Consider the following 17663-nt stretch of genomic DNA (forward strand, 5'->3'; position numbering starts at 1 on the left):
TGCCAGTGTCACAAGAAATAAGTGTCTCAGTGTCACAGGAAAATTTCTCACTGGTATAAGATTTGGGCACGTATACATTAATATTGTATTAACATTTAATCTCTATCAAACTGATTTTTCCCTACATATTTTATGTGCTAGGTATAATTCTTTTTTTTTGTATGACCTGGCTATATGTGTATTATGTTTCTTTGTACTAGACTTACTTTAACTTGAATCTCAATTATTGCCAAAGTACAATCACCAAAAAAATATTACTAAACCTCGTATGTCACTTTGGTATCTAATAACTGGCTCTCAGCATCTCAGCTTGAGTCTGGTAGTACATTTGTAATACCTTTGGTGAGTTCCTAACAAATTGGCCAGGACTTAAAGTTTTCTTCTACTAAAATGACCACGAGCTTCTCTCTTGAGCTTCCAAAAGCTCTTTGTCGGGTGCCCATCAGATCTGGCATCACACATAATGAAACCAAATGACCCCCAGACTCACTGCCACCTTTCCCTGTTAGACTTTCACTTCTCGCCATCCCAACCCAGACCTATATTGTCTTTGAAATCCACATCTGCTTTTTTTGGTCATTAGACACGACTGTATTCCTCTCCATTGAAGGAAACAAAGTGACTCTGGCTCTCAACCCAGCAGCAACTTGTAAACCAGCTTGGTTGATTTCATATTTAATTCATTTTTACAGGGCATTGAATTTTGCATAAATAATATTTGTGCTTCTGTTTACACAGAGCATCCCCATGGGGTGCTGTGCACTGTTATTACTGTTATTATTGTGTTAAACTTATTGCTGCCAGTGTCACATTTAATTGTGAATTAGTAGAATCACTTTTCCTGATGTTGATGTGCAACCACATTTCATGTCTTTACCCACTAACTCATAACTTTATTCATACGAGGAGGCAATTTCAAAAAGGATAAAGGGAAGAGTCCCTGGAATTAAACAGTAACAAGACAAAATAGAGTTTAGATAGACGTTAATTCACGGCAATATCTCTTTCAATAGTTTATGAAATTTTTAACAGGCCAAAAGCAGGAAAGGGAAAATTTTCTTTTTGTCTTTAAAGGTTGTCTCTATGTTTAGCAAGTGCAGGCCAAGCATGCTTTCCCTGCCTCCCTCCCTCCTTGCCTCCCTCTCTGACATCAGGCAAAGTAAGAAATAGTGCCTTTTGAATAGGAGATTTCCTTTAATTACATCGGGGAAGTGATAATGGTAGGTATTGCATGTTTAATGTAATGTTCTGGATGCCCCTTTTTCTTTCTCTCTTTTTTTCCCCCTTCACAGCCACCTCATCTTGAGCAGAAATAAAAGGTTCAAGGCTTGTCAGCATCAGTTTATAGATAGCTGTTTAAAAATAATGAGATATTGGGTATTGTAAGGCTCAGGGCCGTGTTGCCAGACTCATTTATTTCCATTCACCTTTTGTCAGAATTGCAGACAGAAGACATTCAATTAAAACTTGTCACCTGTTGCAGATGACCTAATTTGTACTTGTATGTGTCATAGATTAGGGCTGCATGCTTCAGATGAAGCCACTTTACCCCTAGTAGAACAACATTTTCCCTGCAAAATATTTTGTCTATGGTTATTTCCAATTTCTATCATTTTGATTTCAGCTCCAGTCCAGATTATAAATTTAGCACATACCTCTGAACGAGGCAAGAAGAGAGAACTACGCCTTGAAAAAAAGGAGGAGGAACTTCTTTGGGGTTATGTCCTAGGCACAGAAATCTATAAATGTATTTCGGATGCATCTGGAATCTGAAACAGAGGGAAGCCTTTGTAATTTCCTATGCAAGCCCCACATGTTTAATAGTCCAGATAGCTATCAGGAGACCAAAACGAAAGACTTCCCCTTGCTAATTGTTAATTCATCTGTAGAGCAAGGAAGCTTTAATGTGAGTCATGGCTTTTATCTCTTTTAGTGACTAAGGACTCAGTTTAAAAAAAAAAAAAAAGCCCACCTAATGGATATGCATTTTCTCTCCCTGTGTGATTTTCTCCTTTTATTTCAGCAGAACTTAGAGTGTTTCCACACGCAGCCAGGCACTTTCCAAAGTTCCTGGATTGGTGCCATGATACTCCAGCAGAAGTAAATGTAACCCTGGGCCACACCAGGGGTGCCTGGTAGACAAGCCACTGCTCTCCAGGCCTCCCCACCCTGAGCTGAAAATGCAGCCTGAGTGTTGCCGTGCCTCCAGGGCCCAGGTGAAACAGGCTTGTCTAATTTGCAATAGCATTTTAAGGAGGAACATGGGGCAAGGAAATGAATGTCTTGGGCCCCTGGAAAAGTCCCATAACTGAATCTTTTGATGATTTTCAGGCTGTCCAGTCACATGGCTGTAAACTTTTTAAAAAGTCAAGTCACCCTCTGTGGAGTGAGAGATGCAAAATGCCTAGGCCTTCAGTTGAGTTCCCGTGTTCGAGCCTCCCCCAGCCAGTCCATCGTTCTGCCCACCTGCGGGCACCCCATATCATGATGTGAGCACTGTTTACCACGATGATGGGGTTTTATCTGCCTGCGGTTCTAGCTTTTGGAGTAAATACCAAATGCTCTTTTCCCAAAATAGAATTTGATGGCAGGGAGGCAGTATAAACATAGCGCTTAAGAATGTGGGTTCTGCAGCCATTCGCTCTGCTCCCACCCCTGGCTCGCTCTGCCTCTTGCGAGCTCCCGTTTTCTCATTTTGTAAAACAGGATAATAATAGCACCCGCCTCATAGGATTGCTATCAGGCTGAGATGTGTTCCTATATGTAAAACAATTAACCCGTTGCCTGGAATATAATAAGCTCTTGACAACCAATGACTGCTAGTAACTGGCTGATATTTTGGTTTATTCCAAGACACTTCATGCAGAGATTGATTCATTCAATTAATAATGAAGACATGGCTTGGGAGGAAAATGTAGGTGTGAGGAGCCGAAGATTGCTGAATCAGGAAGAGAGGGACGAAATCCCACAGTCAGATTTAAGGCTCTCACTTTTCTATTTCGAGAAGGGGCCAGGGTGGTTGCAGATAGCTGGGGGGTGGGTGGGTTTTATGGTCTCACATGATCCTCAAGAAGTTAATGTGATTAGATTCTCCCTGGAGTATATGTGTGACTGTACAAATGATTTCCACTCATCCCCTTAAGAGAAGCCTATAAATATGCACAAGTACTCTGGGTTAAACTGGGCCCTTCTTTTAGGACATTGTCTCGAAGGAGAACCCCATCAGAGGCTGCCACTGACATTACCTGCCACTGCTGTGTCTGATACTGCTAATCGGCCTTAGCTTCTTTTCCTGCAGCTCCTCAAAGGGATTTTCTCTATCCTCTGTTTATGATGCTTCCCTCCCAGGAGTCTCAGGAGAGTTCCAGGGCGCTGCTAGGTACCCCTCTTCCCAAAGGGAAGGAGCAAGTGCTTTCCTACCGCAGTATCAGGAAGACCTTTAGTGGGGTGGGGTGGGGGGGGTGGGGAGGTTCCCACCCTCTTCACCTCGCTGTTTCAGAAGGCTTTCTTTTCCAATCCCACCCCACAACTCAATTGCAACCCCTGTCTGTTCATCTGTTTAATACCAACTATTTATTTAGCGTTCATGAAATTACTCTTTAACAAAAGTCACAACCTCTTTAAAAATATTATATTTTTTCCTATGACTATCAGCATCTTCCTCAAGTATTCCGGGGGTCTGCGTAATTACTACTTTGCTTGGGAACCATGTTATAAAAGGCTGGTCTTTAATTTAGAAAAGTAGGCTAGGGTATCCTTGCATAATTCTCTGAAGGGGAGATCTTTTATTATCCTGTGAAATGCCTCTGACTTTGTGCTATTAAAAATGTGAAAAAAATACTTTTGACTTTGGACTATATAATATTATAAAAATTTGCATTTGGGCATAAAACGTAGACTTAAAATGAGCTGACCTAAGAAGACCTTGCGCTGAACTGTTTTACTTCTCTTGGCGTTTATTTGCCTCACAGCGTATTTTTTTTCCTCCTTGCCCTATTCTCGCTTTCTCAATTTTGTAAATTCTGACAATGTAGAAGATTTGTAATTCCCTTGTGGCAATGTTAGGCACATGCTGTATTTGAAAGAAGAAGCGATGTGAAACATTCTACGTGGTAGGTAATGCCAACTATTAAAATCTTTTATTTAAAAAAAAAGATAATAGGGGTCTCCACATGAATAGAAAATCCAATTGCCTTAATTAACTTCAAATCCTGTCAAACATTGAACATTGTGGGTATCTTATTTCCTGGGAGAAATCTTACTTTTCAACTTTTTCAAAACTGGCTACAAGTGAAGTCCAGGAAGAAATGTTTTGTATTTCAATGTACTGGAAAAGTAGAGAGATAGGCTACATCACCTTCGGTGGAAATGTCTAGAATCAGTTGATATCTGTTTAGGGCAAATCTGGATTTCCCAGGTCCTGGTTATAAATATTGTTGTTTTTCTTTGTTTCTGCTCAACTATTTGGAGACTTTGAAAAGCACCAGGTTAATTGGATAATTATCAATTCTCTACTTAAGTTTGTATTGTGTGCGTATAGCTAAACTCAGGGATAGCTTCCTCATTTTTGGTAGAATTTGAATTAGTTTCTGTATCTCTTCTAAAATAATTACATATCTAAATGACATTATTTATGACATGGATGAGTAGTAAATAGAATGGGATACCAAATATTTCTATAAATCACTTAGACATCAAATGAGTATCGTTATTTGGCTTGTTCCCTTTGAATTATTTTACACTCCATCATACCTCAATCTGTTTCCCTCAGAATTGAGGCAAGGTAGACTGTCACACTCTGTGGGATAGATTTTTAATAAATGATCACGATGCAAAATATATTTGAATAAAGTAATACAGCAATTTTTCAACAAAATCATGATATAATAACTTCCGTATTTTCCTTTCCATTTTAAGGTCTGTGAAATATTTTAATAATCATGTATATAATATCCAAACATATTAATATGTTATATAAATATACAATGGATTTGATTGTATGTGATCAAACATCAGGAAGGATATTGTCTTTATATCCACCTTATATTTGGAAAAATAGATAGGTTAAGGAACTCACCAAAGTTGACAGAGTCAGTTAATGAAAGAGCCAGTAAAAAAAAAACTCAACCATTCTGCCTGGCAAAACTATGCTTTATTTTTTAAAACATATTCTCAATATGATCTTTAGGAATAAATTATTATGCTATTATAGTTGGAAACATTAAAAGGGGATTTTTAGATTTTTTTTTTTTTATTCATGAGAGACACAGACTGAGAGAGAGAGGCAGAGACACAGGCAGAGACACAGGCAGAGGGAGAAGCAGGCCCCATGCAGGGAGCCAGATGCGGGGCTCAATCCCAAGACACCAAGATCATGCCCCGGGCTGAAGGCAGGCCCCAAACCTCGGAGCCACCCAGGGATCTAAAAGAGGATCCTTAATATTGTCACAGAATCATTGCAGACACTGGATCTAGCTAACAAGTATATATGAAATGATGATACATATTACATTTTGATATATGCAAACATTTTTAGATTTGATAATCCAAGAAATCGTGTATAAAATAGGAGTACTTACAAACGATTACATTAAAATATCCTTATTTGTATATCCTTATTTCAATACCTTTTTTCTCTGAACATTCTCCATTTTTTATAGTTATGTATTTCTTTCTTCTTGATTTTTAATTGTTTAATTTAAATTCAGTTAACATGTAATATCTTATCAGTTTCAGAATAGAGGTCATTGACTCCTCGGTCTTATATAATCCCCAGTACTCATCACATCATGTGCCCTCTTTAATGTCCATCACCCAGTTATCCCATCCTCCCACCCCACCTCCCCTCCAGCGACCCTCAGTTTGTTTCCTATTATTAAGAGTCTTTTATGGTTTACCTCCCTCTCTGATTTTGTCTTGTTTTTTTCTCTCTCCCCTGTGATCCTCTGTTTTGTTTCTTAAATTCCACATGTGAATGAGATCCTATAATTGTCTTTCTCTGACTTATTTCAGTTGGCATAATTCCCTCTAGTTCCATCCACGTTGTTGCAGATGGCAAGATTTCATTTTTGATGGCTGAGTAATATTCCATTGTATATGTATATTACATCTTCTTCATCCATTCATCTGTCAGTGGACATCTGGGCTCCTTCCATAGTTTGGCTGTTGTGGACATTGCTGCTATAAACACTGGGGTGCAGTAGATAATTCTTTTTTAACTCACCCTATCATTTGCATATGTTCCTACTAACGAAAAATTATGGTTTATATCTATGTGTTGTCAAATGCAATAGAGGTAGAATTTTCAGTGATAGTGGTTGACTTACAGTATTTTAAACATATTGATGAAATATTTTTGTTCTTTGTACTCTACATTTTATTTCTACAAAATTAGTATCACAATTGGAAGAAGTACAGTATCCCAGGTACTCAGCTTGCTTGCCATTGAGTTTTATACACTAGAAATGAGATGACAAGGGAACAGAACTCTACTGCAGGCAGAAAGTGCTTTCCAAGGAGCAGAAGGAAATACAGCTTCTTTGTGACCCCTGTGCCCTCTATTTTCAGCCAATATTTAGGCACTGTACTGATGTCTTTGTTTTGTGAAATTTACTGTCAAAACCTACTTAATTGCTCTTGAAGTTGTCTCCTGATTTCATTTAAACTCTGCTTTGACATTTCAGTATGACATTTCAGGCTTTATCTAGAACCGAGTGTATATTTCTGTGTTTCACTAAAAGATAATCAACTTTTAAAGTAGCATTTTTTAAATATTTTATTTATTTATTCATGAGAGACACAGAGAGAGGCAGAGATATAGGCAGAGGGAGAAGCAGGCTCCCTGCGGGGAGCCCGGTGTGGGACTCGATCCCAGGACCCCGGTATCAGAACCTGAGCCAAAGGCAGACCTCAACCACTGAGCCACCCAGGTGCCCCTTAAAGTAGCATTATTAAGATAATATGAAAAATTGTGTTTTACTTTATCTCGTGGTTGAGTAGTAATCCTTACCATTGGAGAGTATATATTCACTCCAGGGTTCACGTAGAGCTATGTCAGCATTTTCCAAACTGTGTCGCATAACTCAGAGAATCCACAATTCACGTATTCCACATGATATTAATAAATATTCCCACAACCGGATCTTTGGTTAAATTAGTTTGCAAAACATTGCATAGGCTGTATTTCCTTCTGAGAGTTTTACAGAGGTCATTTGCATATTAAAGGCTCAGAGAGGCCTTTCAGTAAAATAATAATACTGATGATGCTGTTAAACCAAATCTATTTTCCAAACATTGTGAGAAATGCCAAAACATGTACAATGAACTACTTGGTTGAATTTATTAAGCCATGATGTCATAACATTTTATCAATTTAGGTAATGTCACAGAGTGAGTCTCCACCTTGCTCTTAACTCCCATGTAACCTCTGTATCAGATAAAGATTTATATGGCCCTGTCTTAAACTTCACAATTATAGACTGGAAACCAAGTTATTAGCAAGCTGTTCTTACTACTATTCCATACAAATGAAACATTAAAAAATATTTTATGTATTTATTCATGAGAGATACACAGAGAGAGTCAGAGACATAGGCAGAGAGAGAAGCAGGCTCCTTGCGGGGCCACTGATGTGGAACTCGATCCCAGGATCCTGGGATCACGACCTGAGCCAAAGGCAGATGCTCAACCGCTGAGCCACCCAGGTGTCCTGAAACATTTATTTTTAATTCCTGTCTTTCCCTTTTGCCTCTTTCCTCAGTATTCTAAATCCAGTGCCATCAAAACCTCTCTGCATCTTGAGCCAACCCATGACTCTTTGGGAAGAAATTTTAGTAACTGCCAGTCTACCTCCTTCTTCTGGCTTTGCCCCTTAGCTCTGCCTCACGAACCCCACATCCTAGTCTTCTGAATTCTTTTAGGAAGCTCCTCTTTCTGTCCCACATCCAGTCCAAACTTACTCCCAGTTTTCTCTCATCTGGAAGAAAATACAAAGGTGTGCCAAAGTGTAAGTAACATTCTCCTCTGAGACATGTTGACGTTATAATAGGGAACAAGCCTTACATCTCATCTTGCAGAGTGTAATTCCAGCTTTCCACAGCATGCAGATGCATCCAGTTCAGTTCAATTCCATGGGCCCACAGTGAGCCCTCTGGTAGACCACGGAGGGTGGGATCACTCTTACATGTTGAGTTTTCACGGGTGACTGATAAAGAGGATATAGATTGTCATTGTCTTTAACTTGAGAAATGAGGCTAGTACCAAGTAATAGTTTCTTTGTATTAATTCCCTTGGAAATGTGCTTTTCCTTTGGTGTGTAAGTGTGAGAAAGGCCATGCTTGATGGCCTTGCATAAAATGCTTTTCAGGTTTGTTGTGCTCTGCCAAATTTGGTTTTCCAACTACTGGCGATTTGGGTTTAGCCACTACTTCTTTTTACATGCTTCCAGTACCTCTGGACCATTCTGTGTTCTACTGTCTGTCTCCATAGCACCCATGGGTGATGCTCTGTGTATTTGACTGGTCTCAAAGATGGATACGTCAGCAGTAAGCCAGTGCCTGTCTTTGCCCACAGGGGTGCGTCTTGACAGAGTACGCGGAGGTCGGCAGAAGTACAAGCGCAGAATAGATGCGGAGAACAGCCCCTACCTGAACCCTCAGCTGGTTCAGCCAGCCAAAAAGCCATGTAAGTACAGCAGACATGTCTGGCTTTCCAACACACAGAATCCTCCCAGTTGGCTCTATGTATATCAGTTTTGGCATGCCCATCCCTACCGACTCCAAGGAGACTTGTCTTTGTTGGGGGGCTGTGGCTCTGTTCCCAAAGATTGCCTTTGAGGAGCAACAGCCACTCGGCTAATTGTCTTTTTTTTTTTTTCCTATGATTTTCTCTCGCCTACCTTTCTTTCACCTAGTCATTTTGAAGAAGCGTAAGCATATTAAGGCACAGCTTATATAGTGCGAATTTTACATTTACTGGTTATCTTTATTTTCAGAGGTACATAAAATGGATCATACTGTAATCATTAGTTCATTGGAGCTGTTAGTTTCAGATTTCACAAGAAAGTGATTTTTGTAGTTTTCACTAACTAAATGAGTTTGACTGCTCAACCTCCCAATGAAAATACATTAGGAGCCTCATTAATTTGGAGCTATAGAAGGTTAACACACTAGCTAGCAATAGATTAAAACAAGAGTGGGCCCTCCTAATAACAAGCTTAGGTTGGTGGTTCCATCTCAGATGCCCTTATGGGCATTATGAATTGTTTTTAAAGAGTCCATGGTTTTATAATGCCAGATTGCAATTTGAGAGGATGATGGGTACATTGCTAAAACGCAAGCCCCATTCTCTTTGTCATTAACTAAAAGGAGCTGGAATGTAGATTGAGGCAATAACTGCATCCCATTTTCTGAAAAATCGGTTCATAGTTATAGTGCAACAGAACTAGCCTTTTAGGATTTTTATGCATAGAGTTCGTACTAGGCACTGAAACGTGCTTGATGGAAACGGTCCTCACATTCAGCTGTCTCTGTCTCAGAAGACACAACCAGCACGTACCAGAGGAGGCTGCATCTATGGCCATTGTAGGTGATTTTTGATCTGCTTTCAAGGGAAGAGAAAGTGTCCGTTTCTAATTCAGATTCTCCAGGAGGGGTCGCTGCTGTGCATCATACATGTGAGCATATGGGGATCTGTTAAGTAAATAAAACAGACCCTGAACTGTAAATGAAAGGACATTTCAGCTATGTCAAAGGAAAAACAACCAGTTTTACATAAAATTAAAGCTTAAGTGAACATATGGCATAGTTTCCTTTTGCCTTTCCAAAAAACATTATGTTGATTATACCTTCAATTGTCCAATCTGGCATCTTCTCCTCAGCCTGCATAAGCTGTTTGGCATTCTGCAAATACAATCTAGGACTGCATTAAGCAGATTTTGCACATTATAATAAAAAACTTTCTGATAATACAATAAAATGCAATAAACACTAATGCTTAATTTCATTAGAGGTTAGTTTTCCTAGACTCGCTATTATACAGACTGCCCATTTCTCATTCATTTTACATGAGCATTGACTGAAACCATTGATAATTTCCTCTACCAGGAGAACAATGAGCACTAGCCCATTTTGTAAGTCCACATGATGGAGGAACAGCTATGGTTTTCAGCGTAAACCTGAGAAATTGGGAAGTGGCTTGTCAAGTACCTTTAAGAAGATTATAGCAATTTCAGTGAGCTCCATTTGTCTGAGATAAAGAGGACTCCTAATAAATCATTACTCATTATCTCAAGGCCTCTGTGTTAATTTTCCTTAGTCCATCCAATTAGTGTGTTTTTGTAACAAACATTTATAAAACTTAATTTTCAGATCCTGTCAGATAAGTGTCAAGAGGCTGTGCCTGGGCTCTGCTGAGAAAGTGGCTGAGGGAGATTTCTGGCCCCTGACTGATTGTTTGTGTACTACAAGAGCCCAAGAATGAAAATTGGGTTCTATTGATTCTAATTAGGGAAACATTAAATAAGATTTACCTAGAAACAGTGCTGCTGGCTATTCCACTTTCTGAATGATGGGAATTTCTTAGCTTCAGCCAAATTTCTCCCACCCTTCCGGTCAAGCATCCATTGACGTGGGTAAAACAGGTAACCATCTTCCCAGTATGGAAAGAACTAGAATCAGGATTTCCCTTGGGCACATTTTTGTGCCCTTTATTAAATGTTGCACTTTCTTCTAATCCTGAGAAACTAGTGGTTGCTGACAGGTTTTGCTGCATTGTCAGAGCAATGAAAGTTGAAACTTTTCCAAGCGTAACTAAAAATACAGGGTGTTGTTTCCATAGCATATACAAGAAACAAATGCCATTCTTCACAGATCCTATAAATTAAAAAAAAAAAAAAGAATCTGTATTGAATTTAATTTTTTTCCTACAAAATATGGTGTTTGGGAATATTTCCTCCCAAATCTGCATTTTCAATTTGGTCATAATTGAATATTACTGCCAGCGAATGATTATGTGTTGATTATTTGCAATAAATGCAATGCATATAGCAGCCATAAAAATAAAAGTTTTAAATGTTAGAAAAAATGCTAATTAAAGAACTTGGATAATTTCCTTGTCATTTAGTTAAAGAAAACTAAAAGGAATGCTATGTTTTCAATTCTAAGGTAGATGAAGTCTTTTCATCTGGGTTAAAAAAGTTAAACACTTAGAATAAAAGAAAAATTACCAAGTAAACGCAGAGGAAACGGGCTTTGCTCACAAAAGTCTCATTTAATACCCTGTTTTTTTAGAGTAATAGTACATAGAACATTGAAATATTTGAGTTTATCCTTACCCATTTGTATCTCTTCACTTAGAAGAAAGTATAAAATCTAAAACAGCACATAGAAATAGAAAATAGGGCCAACAAGAAAAATCATTCCGTTAGCAAGGCTTTACAACCCTTCCATAAACTCTCACGTGCCCCTAAGCAATAAAACACATTTGATGTGATGCTTTCCATTTGTCTCTAGTGTTTATTTTATGAAGGATTTTAAAAACATATATCACAAATTTTAGACAGATAAATCTGAACCAGAGAATGAGCTAAAGACAACAGATGAAAATAGAGGATTAAAGAATTAGACACTCCAAAGAGAAGACATTGTAACATTTAAGTAGGAGTATTTTTATGGAAACAGATATTGGCTATATTTGAAAGATTGGCCGGGTGTGTGGGGAGGGAGAGAAAGGAGAGAAATTCTTCTTTAATGCATCCCACAGAGATAGAGTTATATAGTCAGTAATTCACCCAGGCAGAAAGGCTCTGACCTTTGCTCTTCTTTAGAGGAATTAACACAATTAATGACTTTCGTGCCCATTATGACTATGGGCAGTGATAGTTTCTTGCCTTCCACATTATATTCTATATTTCAGTGGTTTACTGTGGATTTTTATTTTAAACACGTTGTATGCTATTGAATCTGCTTCCCCAAATCCCACTTAAGAATCAAAGAGCAAACCCAGAAAGCATCTAACTTCTCTTATCTGTTTGCTATAAAAAATTTCATTACAGGACAGATGCTTCATTCCAGCAAAGGCAGGTAGAGCGAAGAAGAAGAAAGGAATGCATCTTGTTACAACTGCAGTGGCTGATTTCTCGCTATGAGTTTTCCTGAACACTGTTTACTATGCATATATTGAACCATCAGTAGGATATTTGGGGTTTATTGTAGGCAATTTGAATTATTTTTCAAAATGCAGCATACTATAGGGTTTGTGAAAGAGGGATGATGCTACTAGTGATCTTGTAGTGCTCTGGTCTGATCCTGCAGATAACAAGATTGTCTCACATTTGTTGGTGGCCGAACCGGAGAAGATCTATGCCATGCCTGATCCTACTGTCCCTGACAGTGACATCAAAGCCCTCACTACACTGTGTGACTTGGCTGACCGGGAGTTGGTGGTTATCATTGGATGGGCGAAGCATATTCCAGGTACATTTTCTGAAAAGAAAAAAAAATGAGACAGAAAAGTTTGCAAAATTCCCTAATACATAGATTCAGGCAAATTCAAAAATTTCTCATTATTATGTTTTTTAACCTTTACATTTGTTTTTACCATAGTTAATTTAGAGCTTTGCTTGACCTTAATTGTATCATAAACCTCTCTATATCTGTACCACCTTGAACTCTTGTTATTTTTTTTGATATGCAAATGTACTATTGCCAATATATAAGGTAAAGAGAATATAACTTTAAAAACATATGTCTTTCTTCCTCTTAAAATTCTGTGCTTTCTCCTAAGGAGATACTTCTCTTTTTTCTTTTCACTTTAAAAAATATCTTTGTCAGCACAACTCAGTGTACCTTTTTTCCTTTTAAGAATCACTCATTTCATTTTATTGTTCATGGTAGCTTTTTACACCAAATTGCTGTTCGTATTTACAAGCACACCTTTGGTTGACAATTAGGTATTTACCAAGGATTTGTACACAAATTCTAAGAATAAATATTAAACAGACACCATAAACTTTCCCATATAGTAACTTAAAAGTAGTATTTTAAAGTATCCTATTACTTTTCTTTCTTGGCTTAGAAGATCCCATTATATCAATAAACAGATACCTGGTCACAAGTTTTGAGGATTTTAGTAGTCTGCTTGAATTATTTTTTGTTTGTTTGAACTTTGATCTTCAAGTAGTTTATAAGCAAGTTTTTGAATGATGAGCAGTGTTTTTCTGGTATGGTTAACCTATTTGCGTCTCCTTAAACTAGTTTGTCTTTATGCGTTGAATGCTACAGTAATTTCTTTAATCAAATTGATGGAAGTCCCTTCCCCAGCCCACACTGAAGCCAATTTCTTGGTCATGATACGCCAGCTATGTTGCTAACAGTCGTAACGGACTGTCAAGCCATATCGCAGTGAAGCTAATTTGAAGTCATTAGGTGTGCGGCGTTCAGGCGACAATTTGTTACAGTGGTTAGGAACACAGCTGACATTTCTGAATGGCTTTGTTCGGTGCAGTTCTAGATGAGGCCCAGCAAATTGTAAACTAATTTAAACATCACTCTGTATTATACTAGCTACTTTGTCTTACACTGTTTGCTAATAAAGCACCCCAAATTAAGTCAGAACTAGTTAAATAGGTGAGCTTGAGTGCGTTCTTTAGAAGATACCTACACAAGGGTTACTACATGTAAAAGAAGGAGGAGAGTTGGATCATATAGATAGTTGATACTGCATTTAGATTGTAATCACATCTATGTGACTTCTCAAAACAGAAAAAAAAGGATGTGCTAAAAGATGTTAAGACGTTTGGGAATTGTGGCAGTGGGAACTGTCAGAATTTGCTTAAACAGTGTATGAAAACTTATCTGGATGAAAAGTGCTGTGAAGCGTATTACAGCAAAAGAAACAAAATTAACATTTGTTGAGATATCCACATTTTAGATAATTAACATATCACTTGTATTTATGTATTTTATTACTTTACATACATAGACATGTACAAGCGCACACATGAATCTCACGTTTTATTTTTTAATTAAAAAAAGATTTTATTTTTGAGTAATCTTTACACCCACAGTGAGGCTTGAACCAACAACCCTGAGGAACAAGAGTTGCACGCTCTACCAATTGAGCCAGCTAGGCACCCCTATACTCACATATTTAAATTTTTTTTTTTTTATTATTTAGTTATGATAGTCACAGAGAGAGAGAGAGGCAGAGACACAGGCAGAGGGAGAAGCAGACTCCATGCACCGGGAGCCCGACGTGGGATTCGATCCCGGGTCTCCCGGATCGCGCCCTGGGCCAAAGGCAGGCGCCAAACCGCTGCGCCACCCAGGGATCCCTATACTCACATATTTAAAATATTATTCTGGGGCGCCTGGGTGGCTCAGTCGGTTAAATGTCTGACTCTTGATTTTGGCTCAGGTCATGATCCCGGGGTTCTGAGACTGAGCCTCACATCAGACTCTATGCTGGGCACGGAGCCTGCTTAAGATTCTCTCTCTCTCTTCCTCTGCTCTTCAATCCTTTCTCTCTCCCCTCCCTCCTTCCCTCCCTCTCTTTCTTAAAAATAAAATAAAATAGACCAAAAAATATCATTATCCAACCTAGGATTGTCAGCCTTGACATTACTGATATTTGGAAACAGTTATCCTTTGTTGTAGGGGACTGTCCTGTTCATGGTAGGATGTTCAGTAGTATCCTGGGCTTCTATCACTAGCACCCTTGAGTTGGACAAACAAAACTGTCTTTAGACATAGATGTATGTCCTCTGGTGGGCAAATCTGTGCCCCTCTTCCCCAACTGAGAACCGTTGTTTTAATCTGAGAATCAAGTACTGTTATCTTTAATTCAAAGATAGGGAACTTTGAGGCATAATGAGGTGAAAACACTTACACAAACTCACAAATGTATCCGGTGCCTTCAAAGCGTATTCATCATTGCTTCCTGGAGTAGAATCAGGATACCCAGTTGACTGCATTTGAAAGAACCACTTCAAAATAATAATGATAATAGCGTTCATATTACTGATAACAACAGCATGAAAGACTGTGTCACTATGGCTCCGAACCTCCCATTATTTTAGAGAACTCAGCCCAAGTACTCGTGAATTAAGAGACGTGTTAAGCCAATATTGTAATATTGTTCAGACATCCCATAATAAAGACCAATAAAAGTCAACAACTCCTTACAGTGCTCTCTGGTGAGGAAAAGTCAATGATAAATTTGTTGGTCCAGTTGTGCATCTAAGTAGGAATGTCAGCTTACAAAGGAACCTGTCACTGTAAAGGGGCTCTAGTGACTTTTGTGAAGACAGTAACTTTAAATAACTATGAGTAACAGCATTTCCAGTGGTGGAAACAATTACTATACGATTATGTGTTCAGTCTTAAGCTGAGGCTTAGAATTGGTGGGGACTGACGTGATTCTCTCTCCATAGCAAATGCCAGAGGAGGTCACTGTGGAGTGATGATTCACAGCTCTGGTGTTCTTGATACCCTCGGGGTGTTTAAATGATTGCAAGGAGTGGCTCGGCTTTTCAGAAAAGGATTAGCCAAACAAGAATTAACTGGAATTCTTTTAAATTATTAAATAATAAGTGTGCCATACAGTGTTTTGAGGTAGAAGGAGAGGACACTGATATCAGAGTGCTGGTATACCCCGGGTTCAGGGAGGTTGGGTGCAGCAGCAATGTGGAGTGTAGGATTGGTGGGGGGGCTGGTGGGGAGGGAGACAAAGAGAATATAAAGATTAAGGTCACATTTCTGCCTTGATGGAAGTAAAATCGTGTTCTTGATAACATGACCCAGTCCTCATAACTGGGGTCAGAGCCTGAATTAAAGTCAAATCAGAACTGAAATTTCACCTGTCTTTGTCTTAACTTGAAAACTCTTTGTGTAACGCTTATGTGAAAATTAAAGTGAAATCTGCCTTTAATGCTAAAATGTAAGCCTTTGCTCTCTCTATGCTCCTCTCAGTTTGTGTAATCACACACACACACACACACACGCGCGCGCAGTTCAAAAATTAAGTTTAGCATCTAAGATAAGATCAGTAGCCTCTCTGCACTGCTGGGAATGTACTCATAGCCTTACTTTTGCTACATAAAAAAGTGAAGAATTCAACAAAAGAAAATATTGAAGGAAAATACATATGGAGTGGGTTTTTTTTTTATCAGTAAATCGAATTAGTTGACTTACTTTAATAAATCATATAAATGGAAAAGTGTGTTCTTAGGAAACATGACCATACTTTATCTATAGAAGAAAAAAGATCACAAGGGCTTTAGAAAATGCTTGACTTTAGTTGGAGGAGCATAAGGGCACAAGAACAGATGATGGTGCCCTAATAGCCCTTTTTAAGAATGACAGGGCCCCGCCATTAGCATCCTTTTATATCCTTGGAAATTGCTCATGCCTCGCTTTTCTGGTTCCTATCTGCCTGACTCTTTTTTATTTCTCTTTCAATTTCGTCCGCGCTCGGATAAGCGCATGCTAACACAATATGATTGAGCTGTAAAATGGAACGCTGTCGCCTCTAATCTCTTTTATGTAGATACGGAGTTACTGCACACTCCACTTCATTCTCTCCCCATTGTTGGCCTTTTTTAGAATGGGCTGCCAAGTAATGGAGGCTCCGGCAAATATTAGAGCTAGGTTTCACAGGGTGTGATAAGACGATTATCAGCCCAGCAGTCAGATCTCTTATTGTTCTTTGTGGTTGATTAAAATATTATTATGTACTGTTACTTTGTTAGCAAAATGCAGAATGTGCTTAGTCAGATGGTGCTTAAAAAAGCATAACCCATATTAGCTGACCTATATAAGTGGCTTAAATATATTATGGGTCTCATCCGACAGTTTACTTTAAAAGAATAGAAGGGTATTTGGACAATTAAGCCAATGAATGTATTTTAGAGAATTTTTTTCCTTTATCAAAGGTGGCAGATTTTTAGGTAGGCTTGCTTATTTTTAACAAGACAAATTAAACCCTTGCCTACTAAAGAAGACTCTGCCTAAGTTTGGGGCCTCTTAGTCATGTTTATAGAATGATTTCTTTTGGAATGAGATCGACATAGAGAAACAACTGTGATTTTTATTCATACTCAGTGAAGGCAGGAAATAGTAAGCTCTAAGGAAAACCAAAATAGAAAGATAATGTGATAAAACATTCTTTATATGTAGTTTTTTCATGTGAGAAACAGAAATCTAAAGTATAGAAACCAGTATTTTTCATTTACACCGAAACATGTTTTTGTAAAAACATGCAGTTCAAAGAATGTATCAAAAATTGCTCCTTGAATTGGATTTTTTATTTTTCTCGACAGAAGTACTGAGACTTTTCTAGAAATGACAGAAATCTTTAAAGAACATGTTTGAACTATTTCTATATTAGGATATAAATTTGGTGGGCAAATACCCAAGAGTATTTCAAGCGTCTATCGCTAATGATATCTTTTAAAGATGTATCCATTGTTCTAATGCATTTTATCTAGAGACCAATTTTTAAGATTATATCATCTCCAACCAAAGTTGCGGAGGTTTTAAAAATGCCCAATCCTTATCTTAAACCCGTAGCACCATTAAGTGATGATGATATGTGTAAAAAGCACATGCAAAAAATGTAGTGGAAATAATTACCATAAGATTATGTTTCCATTTATAACCCGAAAG

General features: G+C 38.2%; 1 protein-coding gene across 10 annotated transcripts in view; it reads left to right on the forward strand.

The window, feature by feature from the left end:
• ESRRG (estrogen related receptor gamma) overlaps nt 1–17663 on the forward strand; it is a 617883-nt gene that overhangs the window by 546197 nt on the left and 54023 nt on the right. For all 10 annotated transcript variants that reach the window (XM_055334262.1, XM_055334264.1, XM_055334263.1 and 7 more), the window contains 2 exons: nt 8572–8682; nt 12312–12473. In XM_055334262.1, coding sequence (XP_055190237.1) covers nt 8572–8682; nt 12312–12473 — 273 coding nt within the window. The remainder of the gene's footprint in view (nt 1–8571; nt 8683–12311; nt 12474–17663) is intronic.

The sequence above is a fragment of the Nyctereutes procyonoides genome, unplaced genomic scaffold (genome assembly GCF_905146905.1).
Source record: "Nyctereutes procyonoides isolate TBG_1078 unplaced genomic scaffold, NYPRO_anot_genome, whole genome shotgun sequence".
NCBI classification, from domain to species: Eukaryota; Metazoa; Chordata; class Mammalia; order Carnivora; family Canidae; genus Nyctereutes; species Nyctereutes procyonoides.